The 13,725-nt window shown below is 40.4% G+C and overlaps 1 protein-coding gene across 1 annotated transcript; it reads right to left on the bottom strand.

The window, feature by feature from the left end:
- Positions 1-2,145: 2,145 nt before the first annotated feature.
- On the bottom strand, positions 2,146-13,039 carry LOC308402781 (uncharacterized protein; the record flags this gene model as incomplete). Its single annotated transcript, XM_080891877.1, has 7 exons — positions 2,146-3,893; positions 4,956-4,987; positions 5,127-5,210; positions 8,876-9,181; positions 9,317-9,523; positions 12,689-12,853; positions 12,943-13,039. The coding sequence occupies 7 exons, from the start codon at positions 13,037-13,039 to the stop codon at positions 3,636-3,638; spliced, it is 1,149 nt and encodes a 382-aa protein (XP_080748003.1). The 3' UTR covers positions 2,146-3,635.
- Positions 13,040-13,725: the final 686 nt, after the last annotated feature.

Genomic DNA, 13,725 nt, shown 5'->3' on the forward strand with positions numbered 1-13,725 from the left:
TCTGTGGGGGGTCACTCCCACTAGGTTTATATCTGGGACTCTCCACCATTTGACCTTAGAACTGAAGAAGCTTCTCGGATGAGAGGTGAAACGTCTTCAAGCAACTTAAAGAAGTCCAGACTCTTTTCTTTGCAAGCTCCTGTGACCTACACCCATTTTCACACCTTGGCTCATGTGATTAGGTAGAGGATCATTAGGGGGGCCTTTGTCCCTCTCAGTGGGAAACTCCCACAGGGCTTAAATCTGGGACTCTCCACCATTTGACCTTAGAACTGAAGAAGCTTCTCGGATGAGAGGTGAAACGTCTTCAAGCGACTTACAGAAGTCCAGACGCTTTTCTTTCCAAGCTCCTTAGATCATACTGTGATGTTACTTATCATGTTTTTTCATTCGTCCATGATCATCGCTTATGGGTTTAAGTCATTTGCAAATCTTTTTTATTATTCTTGTTTACTCGGTTCTATTAATAATTTTATTCGTGTCCACTATGTTGTTTTTTGTCTTCTGTCCTAACTTTACTCTTTGACACTAATGTCCATCTTTCTGTTTAAATGTAGTATTTGTATTTGCTTGGTTGTCAAAACACTTTGCACCCAGTGTTTTTAAAGATTTTTAGATAAGTAGAGTAAATTATAGTAAGTTACTTTTATTAGTTTCATTATTGTCTTGTGATGGTCTCCATGTCTCCCTGGCTGACCTAGTTTCAGTCCATGTGTTTGTGTTGCTGTCTCTCCCTCTCTTCTGTCTGCCTGGCCCGAGCTCATCTTGGCAGTTCTCACCTCCCGCCCGTGGCCCAGGCACCTGGCCTCATCAACCACCTGCCGTTGATCTGTCTGATTGCCCGAGCCGCTATTTAAGATGGCGGCTCAGTGTTCCTTGTTGTCGTTTTGTCAACTAAAGCTCATTAATATCCTCCAGCACATCAAGCAGTGCTGATGTCATTAGTCAAATGTAATCACAGAGGGAGTGATGTCTGCATGCTCAATGAAAACATTCCCTTATGCAATCACTTGTAGCTCTTTTCAATCACATATTTGATTGTCACATTCTACAAATATCCTGTCACTGTAAACTAACATGAGATAATATCATTTGGTCGAAATAGTCCCACCTCGTTCAGAGTTATATGAGGTTAAATCATGACTCAACTTCCTCAAAGACGAATGATCTAATGATCTAGCCATTAAACTAAACCAATGAGGTGGTAATATTAATTTTAATAGAGAATCATTTTGGATATTCAGTTTTACGAGTCTGCACCCTAGAGGTATGAATGAGAATTTTTCTATCAATGAGTTTTTGTGAACTGTACCCTTTTTTTATTCTTTTTTACCAGTTACTTTGCTCTGTCAATCATTCTCACACGGGTAATGTTTGTCTATTTATCTATTTCTATTTATTTTTTCAGTAAAAGAGGGAGTAACATTCTAGATGTCTCGTTTTAAGTCTGAATTTGAGAGACATAAATGAGGACCTTTCCACAAATGTTTATCCATGTGATGATGTCCTCTTGTTTTTAAATCTAACTGCTGCACTGACTTCTTTTTTGAATTAAATGTTTTTCTTTGTTATCATTTTTTGTATATTTGTAATATTCCTTTTATGTATTTCATGCATGTATTTTAAGACAGGTGTGGATTATGTCTCCTCACCCCGTCTTCATCATTAATGACTTAGTCCAGTATTTACTTGGGCGTGACTTAACCAATTAACCAATACTAACCCGGTATATGTTAGCTGGTTCAAACCTTGAAAGTAGGTGAAGTTGTGCCAGAAATGTTTGCTGTGGTTAACTCATAACTCAAATATTTGAGGGTGTGATTTGAGAATGAGGAAGTGATGGAGTAGAAAAAGATGGTGGTGGTGATTAAAATAGCTGTGGTTTTAAAAGAAGCACATATAAGCAGTCCCATGACCAAACACACAACCTTTGAAAGTAAAGACAGAACATTTGTACACTTTCAAGACACAAAAATGATAGAAAGTGTGCGTTTATATCTGTTTACAATCTTTGTTTAGTGACTTTGTGCGGAACAGCTCACTTGTCTCACAAAAGTATTCATGTTGTACCATCTGTCTGACCCTCTCTTTGTGTTCATTATCAAAGCCAATTCATTAAAATTCAAGAACTGAATTATGAATCACATTTAATACACACAAACAGCTGGAAGAAATAAACACAACTCGATCTGCTGTTTGTCAAACCAGGATGACACTAATCTCGCATATTAACTCTTACAGACAAATGAAGCACATAAACAGTTTTCTCCAATATTTCTGCACCAGGGGAGAAAATTTGAAAGTAAAGACTAAAAACCATCACCAGGTTTGATCGTTTCCCTTATTTGGTTTGAGATTTCATCTTGAGTGTGGATGTACAAGTGTGTGTCAGAGTGTGGTCACAGTGGTTAGCACTGCCTCCTCACAACAAACTATATATCATCAAGTATACGAAACTAATTGTTGTCTACATTTATGGTTAAAATGTGTCTTAGTACTTAGAATGGTCGGTCAGACTAGTTTGCCTTTGGCTGTTTGTCTCTCGGGTGTTTGGCGTCCAGTGTTGTTTCTTGATTGTTTCTCTTCTCTGACCTAAAACTTTGTTCCCTCATCTCTCTCTGTCCTTCCCTTTTAAGTTTATTTTCTCACCAACCTTATTGCTTCTTGTTGATAAAGAGGAAATAAGTGGTTTAAGTATAAATAACAGGAAGTGTGTGGCACAGTGTGACAGAAATAGACGTTTAGTACTTTCATAGAAAATTCTTTTATTGCGAGGAGAATCAGTTGAGTCTACACCGTTCTCACATGCAGCCTGAAACTCTGACTTCCACAGAGACATGATGCAATTGATGACAAAAAGATAATAATGACACATCCCCCACAGTCTGTATTTATTTCCCAACTTTACATCATTAACAGCACTGTAAAAACAAACTGGTGCAACTGCTGATGATCTCAATCCTGAAAAGCTGGTTTGTGTGTCAAACTCACAACATCACTTTTGATTGTTTTCATGTTATGTGGGACTGCTGACCAGTTCACTCCCTGAGTAACCGCCCACTATTCTGACTGGTAGAGAACGGTGGATCGACCTGTCCATGTGGTGACACAGTTAGCTTCGTAAGTATTTGTGCATCACGTTTTTTGTACTTTTGTCTCTGTAAACCATCACATTCAACTGTAAATATAACAACAATTAAGATGTGATTGAAGAGCAGACTTTAATTTGACGAAATTTCCCCGTGTGCCTCATTTCCATTTTAGTATCAGCTTAAATTCACCTCCACTAACTGTGCTCTGAACTGGTTTAAACTCTGCATTGGGCTGAATGAACTGTGTTCAACTCTGTGCATGATACCACAGCATGGTATAACACATTATCTCAGGTCCATTGAGACACAATGCATTTCACTGCTGATGTGAACCGGTAGATAATCTGGCAGAAGTCTAAGACCCCCGAACAGACGAATACTGTCACAAAAATGTGAGACTTTCATCTAAATAGCTTGGTTTAAATCCCGAAACCCAAAAGTAATCACATGATTCCTTGCTAATTTTTAACAGTTTTACAACAAACATGTTCCTCACAGAGCTGATCTTTTTTTCATTTTCATTTTGCCTGATAAGTGGAGGATCTACTTCACCAGTCTGTGTGGTTCGGTCACGGTCAGGTCGTCTGGACACTTGCTGAACTTCACAGCAGAATACTCACAGGCAGAGGAGCTGGGTTGGAGTATCACACTGCCAGCTTTTTCAGACCTCACTTGAAAGTTGATGGCAGCGTAATGTGGCGAGGCAGTGTGGTTTATGGGATTATTGGCACTGATGGAAATCGAGTTCACTGCATTTTCTGGGTTCTGGAGGTTCTCCTGTCTCTCGTCACAGATACAGTCCTTCAACAATAAGCAGAAAATGAGTTTATGTCTAAACACTATCCATAAAAATTGTTCCTATGTTGCCAGAAACAAAAAATATGCTTTTTTTTTTTACAATTTTTTTCTACTATTCAGCCTTGAATAACCATCAGCTGACATTTTTTTGTCTTGTCGTGAAGTCTGAAATGATTCCAAAATTTACGTTTTGCAGACATTGGAGAGTTTACATTGTTGTCTAGACTCACGTCTTTATATTATGTTTATAATGAAAAAATAAAACAAACAGTTACAAGAAGAGTGAGAGATTATTGAAAGCTAAATCACTGGGGAGACTGAATCTCACAACCTTTTTCCACTACAACCTATTCCACTGACCTAACAGCACAGCAATTATAGGATTATAGTGTAACATGATGACTTGGAAAGTCCAAGTATACAAAGTTCACCATGTAATAAATAAGAATTTACAATAAACCTGCAGAAATGTCACAAACATTAAGAAACAACTTTAACATCCGTCTGTCGACTGTGTAGTTCTTGCTTCATAAGGAAGACGACAGAGCCTTTAGCTGTCAGGCCCCTCTTCTGTGAAACCAGATGAGGGCTGGATTAGGTGACCCTCAATCCTCTCCCAGTTATGCTGCAGTAGGTGTAGGCTGTGGGGGTGATTCCCATCATGCATTGAGTGTTTCTCCTTCAGTCAGCTTTCTCACTCACTATGTGTTTATACACTTCTTTGCACTGAATCATTACTTATTATTACTACTCATTGTAGTTCTCTTCCACAGCATGTCTTTTGTCCTGTCTCCCTCCCCTCACCCCCAACCAGCTGTAGCAGATGATCTCCTCTCCCTGACCATGGTTCTACTGGAAGTTTCTTCCTGTTAAAAGGGAGTTTGTCTTTCCTACTGTCGCCAAAGCGCTTGCTTATAAGGGGCCATCTCATTGTTGGGGTTTTCTCTCCATTACTGTAGGGCTTTATTTTAATATAAAGTGCCCTGAGGTGACTGCTGTTGTGATTTTCAATTCAACTCAGTTTTGATAAATAAAAGTAAAAAAAGAAATAATTTCATCACGAACCTCTTTGACATGACGTCCTGCTGCACCATTTCCTAAAATAGCAACCAAGCAGAATTATTTATTAGTAGTTCATAGTTTGGTTTTAATGTAAATCTGGTTTAACTACGAATTGCCAAAGACCATTAATTTAATGAAATAAAAAAGATATCTTGAAACTGCGAACATTCTTACGTTTGTAGATGAGGATCAGTGCTATCAGAAACAGCAGGAGCACAGCTACAGACACAGTAACACTGATGATAACCTCTAAGCCATCTGTAAAATAAAAGAAAGACCAAAGAGAAAATATTAACCCACAGGTTTGTTTTTTAACCATCCAGAAGGTCTCTGTTGAGGAATTTTACAAAAATAAAGTTTGAAAATATTAATAATGTAAAATACTCTAAAAAAAAATATTGAAAACACTGAAAACATTTCAGAGTGATACATTAAAAAAACAACATTTTTTCACAGCTTTTTATAAACTGGACCTCGACAAAATACTTAAAACATGTCTTACTTTATCCTTTAACGTCACAATAAAGTTATTTTAAAATGATCTTCAAATGTTTCTATTAAAAGAAAAATGTTTTGTTGCAAACATATTTATAATTTCTAGCATTCTAGCATGAGTGGAAAGGGGCTGTAGTTACTCCAGTCTTTAAAGGAGGCGAGCGTGACTTGATATGTAATTATCGTCCAGTTTCCATACTCTCTGTTCTTTCAAATGTGCTTGAGAAGGCTGTGGCAGCACAGTTAATTGATTACTTAGAGACTAATCAACTGCTTCATCCAATGCAGTTTGGTTTTAGACCAAAATTTTCCACAGAAATGGCAAATTGCTATTTTGTTGAAAATATTAAGTGTAATCTGGATAATGGTAAAGTTGTGGGTGCAGTGTTCCTTGACCAAAAATAGGCTTTTGACACTGTCAGCCACGACATACTTCTTTCCAAGTTGATAAAATTTGACTTTGCAAAGCAAGCAGTTGATTGGTTTGAGTCCTATCTTCACAAAAGAGAGCAGTGTGTGAGGGTTGATAAAGAAAAGTCATCCATGTTGGAAAACAGAATGGGTATTGTGATCCCAATGATCTGTACTTGGCCCATTGCTATTTAATCAATCAATCAATCAAAGCTTTATTTGCCACATGCAGGTTGTCCTGCAGTGAAATGCCCCCCCCCCCCCGACCTTACACAACACAGACATCACATGGGGATACAAGTCGGAGATCGGTAGCATTACAGAAAAACACTGAAATGTACACTACAATGGGAAAGTACAAGAGGGAAAAAAAGAGACCTCTACTCATGCTGTGCTTCCATGGTAGGACAGCACGAGAACAGGAAACAAAAAAACTCCTCTGCACAAAAAGCACATAATTGTCCACAGCACAACATTGTGAAAGACATGACAAGCCACAGGGGTGGGTGGGGGGTGAGGAGTAATCCGAAGCGAACACAGCAGCCGCCCTGCACTCGCTACCATTCCAGCGCGGCACACAGCCCCGCCGTGTTCCCCCGCAGGAATCAAGCATCAAAGGCGTTTGGAAAGGGAGGGGGATGAGTGTGTGCTTATCAGTGTAAGTGTATGTGTGCGTGTCCATAGTTCAGCTGAGACAGTGTCCTTCGCCCTGCCAGGCTAAGTAAACAGTCTACCAGCCAACCCAGGTGGCCTGCATGGAATGGGAAGGAACAAACTAAACACGGGGCCGACCGTGGCTCAGGGGGTTGGGAAGCGCATCTGTAACTGGAAGGTCGCTGGTTCGAGCTCTCTGTCCTGGTCGTTGTGTCCTTGGGCAAGACACTTTACCCTACCTCCTACTGGTGTTGGCCAGAGGGGCCGATGGCGCGATATGGCAGCCTTGGAGAGCCGCGAGCTTCGCCATACTTGCGTTCTGTGATGTTGTCATTTCTTGTGCTCAAGGAGCCGATTTCTGAGAACTCACGGCAGTGTGCCTCCCCGAGATGTCATCCAATTTGCGCCCAGAGATGTTATTCTGGGCTAGCCCTTTCGAGATGTATCCAGTCTGCAGTCAGAGATCTTATTCTGAGTATTCACAGCAGCCGTAGCCTCTCCAAGATCTTATCCGTGCTGCACTCAATGAGCCCATTTTGAGAAACTCATGCCTCTTCCCATCGTTCCAATCCCAGCGGGCAGCCCTGTGGGGGTTTGAACAGCCGGTTCCGCTTTCTTAATTCTTCGATAAGTCAGGGCCAAGCCAGCTCCGATCAGCAAGAACCCTGTTATCATGGTTCCGAATAGGTAGATATCTTCAGCACTCAGGCTCACCCGAGCCCAAACTTCTCGTTGAGAAAGGGGTGTCAATTGCATTTAGGGAGCAGTTGATCCAATCCATAATTCCTCTTTTAGGTTTTAGAGAACAGACTGTGAGAGAATGTTCCAGGGAAAAGTAGTAAAAAACACGAGACAAGACAAGGACATAAGCAGGGAAGATAAGGGAGAGGAGAGGAGAAAAGTGCGACCGCCTTCGCTGAGAGCCAAACGAGAAAGTTTGTTTATAAATGATTTGCCTGCCAGTTGTCCAAAAGCTAGCTGCCAACTTTATGCAGATGATGCAGTTATACACGTACCAGCTAAGTCACCTGGTGAAGCAGCAGACACCTTATCGGCACATCTAAATGATGTCCAACAATGGCTGGAACATAATCATCTTGTATTGAATAAAGAAAAAAACAGTTTCTATGTGTTTTTCTATTAGGAAACTAAGTTCATCTGATGATTTTAAAATCAAGTTAAGGAACAAAGAAATAAAAAAGGTCAAAGATTTTAAGTTTCTGGGAATAATTTTAGATTCACATCTTAAATTTGACAAGCATGTAAAGAAGATTTCTAAGACGGCCAACGCTAATCTGAATTGTTTTAAGTTGATTCGGCACTATATACCTAGTTCAGAGGCTCAGTTATTTATGCATTCTATGATATTCTCTCATTTTTCATATTGTATGACAGTTTGGACCCAGGCAACACCATCTATAATTCAGCCTGTGGTGTCCTTATATAACCAATCTTTAAAAATAATGGATAAAAACTCTGTTCGGTGGCATCACTGTCACATTTTAAAGAAATATAATCTACTTAGTTTTAAGAGTTTTAATCATTTGTGTTTTCTTAAATTAGTCTTTAAATGTATAAATAGGATGGATACATCCAGAGACAAGATAGTAATCGCAAGGTGAACGGCAACTGCAAGCTATTATATTGCAATATATTTACAGATAAAACCAGCAAGTGAAATAGACTGATTGACATTGCGTACAACACAGAGAGCCTCATTCTGACACTGTTGTGTCTCCCTTCCCAATTGAATGGCAAATGCAAGAGGGGATTCAAAGGATAAAACATGGACTAATATAAGATCTATTTGGTCAGTCAGCTTTTTCCATAAAGGCATTGCCATCTGTGGAACACACTTCCAACCAAAATCAAATTGATTACAGACATCAGATCCTTTACATTGAAGGTTAAAGTTTGGTTAAAAGGAAATCAGAGATGTAGCCATTTTAACTAATTTTAATATTATTTTAATTTATTGTCTATTAACTGTAATTGTATTTATGATGTCATTTGGTTTTATGAAAGTGTATGCTTTATTGTAAAATGTATCTATTTTGATTGTAAGCCCAACAAGGGACAATTGTTGACAATTAGCAATAGCTATAAACTTATGTGCGTTACATCAGCTTCATGTTTGTACTTGGACTATGTTAAACTGCACTGTCCCTTTTAAATAAATAAATTCAAATTCAAGTTCATTTTTGCAGTATCGGGAGTAAAGTCCCTGCCTTCTGTGTTCTTATCGTAAAGCTCTTCAGTAACATGGAACTTCTTCATTTACATCTGCACTATAACATGTAGTATTTTAGTCATGCCCTGATATAAAATTGAAACATAAGAGGGTGAAGATGTGAATTACTCACCTTTAACCTCTAGATGTATTTGTTGAAGAGAAAACTCTTTGTCACCTGATTTCACTCCACACCAGTAGACTCCAGCATCCTGTGAGGACACATGACTGATGGAAATGCTGCTGCTGGTGTTTGTTGACATGATTCTCCAGTTTGGCTGCGGAGAAGGGCTTTTTGGTAAAACGTTCTGACAAGTGGAGTTATCCTCTTTGCAGAAAAAAGCGGGCTTGTATTTTCCATCAGGAGAATCACAGGTGATGGTGGTGTTATTATTTCTGTATGCAGTTTGATTAAATGGTTTGGGGCACCCATCTTTATCTAAAGGGAAAAAAGAAAACCAAGATAAAACACAGTAAAGTGTGTATCAGATATTTTACTCTTCATTACATTTATCTTATTTAACATTGCAAATAAAGTTTCTTTTATGGGACCAAAAAACCCACAACTTCGTACCAACTTCAAATTCTGTGTCTTTGGATTGTTTTCCGTTGCTGTCGGCATTATTAAGCTCCTTGACGATCAACTTGCCAGGGTTTATTTGGTTTTTTTGAGGAAGATTAACAACTTTTTCCATTTGAAATCTTCCATTTGTTTTTTGATTGAAGATGAATTTAACCCACTCTCCTTCGCAGGGTGCTGCTTCTGACATCCGCTCACAACCTAAAGACAAATATTCACATCATGTCAGATGTCAAAAGTCACACACAGTTATTTATTTTAATGTCTCTTATTACATTTGTTTTAAATGGCCAGTTTGATCTAAATTAGTTAGATTAATATGAATGCATAATTATGGTGTATGACAAAACATACAAGTGTTTTATTTCTTCTTGTTCAGTTTCATTCTTTGTGAACAATTTTGAAATGTTGTGTTTTTGTGTTGTAGCCGTGCCTTTTAGCTCGATATATAACAAATGAATTGCAAAATGTCTGTCAAGGTTCTCAGTCATCCAGGTCATTGTAGTATAAGGAGTTTGGAAAGAAAAGCGTCTGGACTTTTCTTGAAGATGTTTCATCCGAGAAGCTTCTTCAGTTCTAAGCCAAGCTTCATTTGAAAGCCTGATGCTTAGCCTCGTCCACCCCAACTGTAAAACTCAGAAACCAGTCTTACTTGTTATCATCTATCGTCCACCTGGGCCTAACACAGAGTTTCTGTCTGATTTCTCAGACTTTTTATCTGATTTAGTTCTGAGCTCAGATAAAATAATTATTGTGGGTGATTTCAACATCCATGTAGATGCTAAAAATGACAGCCTCAACATGGCAACATTTGGTTTCTCTTCATTGGCTTTCTGTTAAATCCAGAATTTAATTCAAAATCCTGCTCCTCACATACAAGGTCTTAAATAATCAGGCCCCATCTTATCTTAATGACCTTGTAGTACCATATCACCCTATTAGAGCACTTTGCTCTCGCTCTGCAGGCCTACTTGTTGTTCCTAGAATATTTAAAAGTAGAATGGGAGGCAGAGCCTTCAGTTTTCAGGCCCCTCTTCTGTGGAACCAGCTTCCAGTTTGGATTCAGGAGACAGACACTATCTCTACTTTTAAGATTAGGCTTCAAACTTTCCTTTTTGCTAAAGCATATAGTTAGGGCTGGACCAGGTGACCCTGAATCCTCCCTTAGTTATGCTGCAATAGACATAGGCTGCTGGGGATTCCCATGATGCATTGAGTTTTTCCTTTCCAGTCACCTTTCTCACTCACTATGTGTTAACAGACCTCTCTGCATTGAATCATATCTGTTATTAACCTCTGTCTCTCTTCCACAGCATGTCTTTATCCTGTCTTCCTTCTCTCACTCCAGCCGGTCACAGCAGATGGCCCCGCCCCTCCCTGAGCCTGGTTCTGCCGGAGGTTTCTTCCTGTTAAAAGGAAGTTTTTCCTTCCCACTGTCGCCAAAGTGCTTGCTCATAGGGGGGTCATATGATTGTTGGGTTTTTCTCTGTATCTATTATTATAGGATATACTGTACAATATAAATATATATTTGAGGCGATTGTTGTTGTGATTTGGTATAAATAAATTTGAATTGAATTGAATTGAGTTCTAAGAGCAAATGGTGGAGTCCCAGATTTTAAGCCCTATGGGAGTGTCCGCAAGAAGGTCACGGACACCTTATTGATCCTCTACCTAATCACGTGAGCCAAGGTGTGAAAATGAGTGTGGGTCAAACTCCAGACGCTTTTCTTTCTAAGCTTCTTAGACTATTCTCTGCAAAATGATTTAATAAATTAATTTATGATACTGAAAATTTGCTTTGAAGATTCACAGTTACTGTTTTATATTTCCGAAACAAAGCACAATAATAAAAGTTTTATTGTCTAACACATAAAAACAACTGAACTGTCTCTTTACTGAGAGGGATTTTATTCTCTCAGTATTTTAATCTGTCTGCATGAACGCATGCTTCTGTAAACTCATATAGTTATCAGTTATAAACACAGTACAGAAGCACATCACTGAAACTGTACTGACTATATAGAAAACTGTACTGGAGGCAAAAATGTATGTTGTAATAAATGTTTCCATAACATGATGTCATAACAGTATAGCAGCGACTAGCATGTAATACCAGATATGATGTGGTAGAAACCTTTTACCTGCCATCAGTGAGAGGATGAATAGCAGCAACTTCATCTGTTGTTTTTGGATGCTCATCTTCAAATCTTGATTGTCTCCTGAGCTCGACTGATGTTAGTGAATTTCTGTCTGTCCTCACCCTGTTTTACTTTTAAAAAGAACTCCTTCCACCTTCATATCTCATTACTTTGCGTCAGTAAACTAGATGTGGTTTGAGTTTAAATTAACAGGAAGTCCACAAAACAGGAATAGCAGTTCAGAAAATGACTTTATGAGTTGTAACATGAAGTAAAGGCTTTTTTTGTTTGTTTTGGGGGATTTTTTAAGTTGAAATCTTTATTTAGTTTTTAACTGATACAGTTTTTACTGGGGCGTGGGAGAAATGAAGACAGTGGTGGTGATGACTAAATAGAAATTAGGAAAAGAAGCTGACTCATGCTTCGCTGTCTTTATATATTTTTAATAGTGTTGCATCATAAATAACAGGATATGACTCACATGATTTTGCAGTACAGTCTATACTAGAATGACTCTGAAATATTTGTGTTGTAAATATGCTTTTAAAAACAGAATTCAGTGATTTTCATAGCTGTTTAAAACCTGTGTTGCATCACATCTTTTCATGTTCAGCAGGCAGGATAGGACCCAAACACAAGAGGGGAAAACTGAGAGAGGCAACTTTACTGCTGTAGGTATTTCAACACTAAAAAAATCAGAAAGCATAACCAAAAACTAGGAACAGACTCTGAACTAGCATTGAGAAAACACAGACAGCATACGTGTTGGGAATAACGCCGTTACTTTTTTCAGTAATGAGTAATCTAACTAATTACTTGTCAGGGTTCCTGGGTCGGTGACCCAGTGTTTTCAGTTCACACTCACTGTTTATCTACTGCCTGTTCCACTTCCTGTTTTATTGTGTTAGCCTTGGTCTGTGTGTATTATGTTCAGTCCTCTTCCCATTATCATTAGTTCATTATGTTCAGCTGTGTACTCACCGGTCCCTCATTATCATCATTATCACCAGCCTGTGTATTTAAGCCCTCTGTTCTACCCATTCAGTGTCGGGTCATTGATGATGTAAGTCTGATGTCGTCTGTATGTTCAGTCAGTCAGTCAGTCAGTCAGTCTGTCTTTTGGTCATTCATTCATTCATTCATTCATTCAGCCAGCCAGCCAGCCATTTCCTCCCTCTGTACTGTTTGCTCGCTCCTTCGGCAATAAACATCCACCTTCACCTACCTGCCTGTGAGTCCAGCGTTTGGGTCCTCCTTCTCTCATCCACGACACTACCGCTGACAGAATGACCCGACCCCGCGTTGTGGACCCAGCGGACTCGGACCTTTTCGAGCGGCAGGACGCAGCGCTCTCCATTTGGGCGGAGAAGCTCAGGTGGAAACAGCGGCTCTTCTCAGAGAGGGAGCACGTCTTTGAGGGGACTCGCCTGGCTCTGGGCGGGCCTCGGAGACGCCGCGGTCCTCCACCTGCTGCCTCACCTGCATCGGAGCATTCGCCGCGGAGAGTGGGCGTCACAGGCCAGGCTTCGGCCGCTCGCTCTTCCGCTGCTACGCTCCTCGCTCGCCCGCCAGCCATTTTACTCACCGGACCTTCAACCTCGCCATGGCACGGTGGCTCCGCCTCCCACCTCGGCTCAATGGAGGCTCCCGTGCCAGAGGCTCGGCTGTGTACCCCGCCCATTGCCTCTTCCCGGAGAAAGCGGCGCACACGTCGCCATAACAAGGACTATTTCCAGCATCTCCCGATGGTGAGCTCCAGTGACTGTTTTTCGCACTCACCGTCTGATTATCCACTTAAAACACACAATAGACCCTTTTCTGATTCATGGGATGTTTCCCTCCTAGAGGATGAAGTGGACTGGGAAGATTTTTTCTGCTCTGCTCCCCCAAAGACTGTTCAGTCAAAGACTGTAAATAGTGGTGGCAGAAGGACCAGAATAAAGCCAGATACACCTGTCAGTATTACTCACCCAGTCATCATTTCCACTCCTGTCAGTCAGCCGACACCCACACCTGTGCCCGCACCCAGGACGAGGGCAGCTGTGACCCCGTATACCTCCACACCCACCTCTGTTCCTCGGGTGGGGGTGACTGGTGTCCAGCCACCTCCCGTGCCTGTCCCAGCGCCTAGGCTGAGGGCGGCCAGGATCTGGCCTGACCCCCCTAGAGACTCAGCTGAGGCTCTCCAGCCAGTGCCCTCACGCTCTGGAGGCACGGAAGAGCCAATCAGTCCACCACTTCATCCACCACCTGATCCAGCCT

This window comes from Rhamphochromis sp. 'chilingali' (assembly GCF_963969265.1).
Source record: "Rhamphochromis sp. 'chilingali' genome assembly, chromosome: 9".
NCBI lineage: Eukaryota > Metazoa > Chordata > Actinopteri > Cichliformes > Cichlidae > Rhamphochromis > Rhamphochromis sp. 'chilingali'.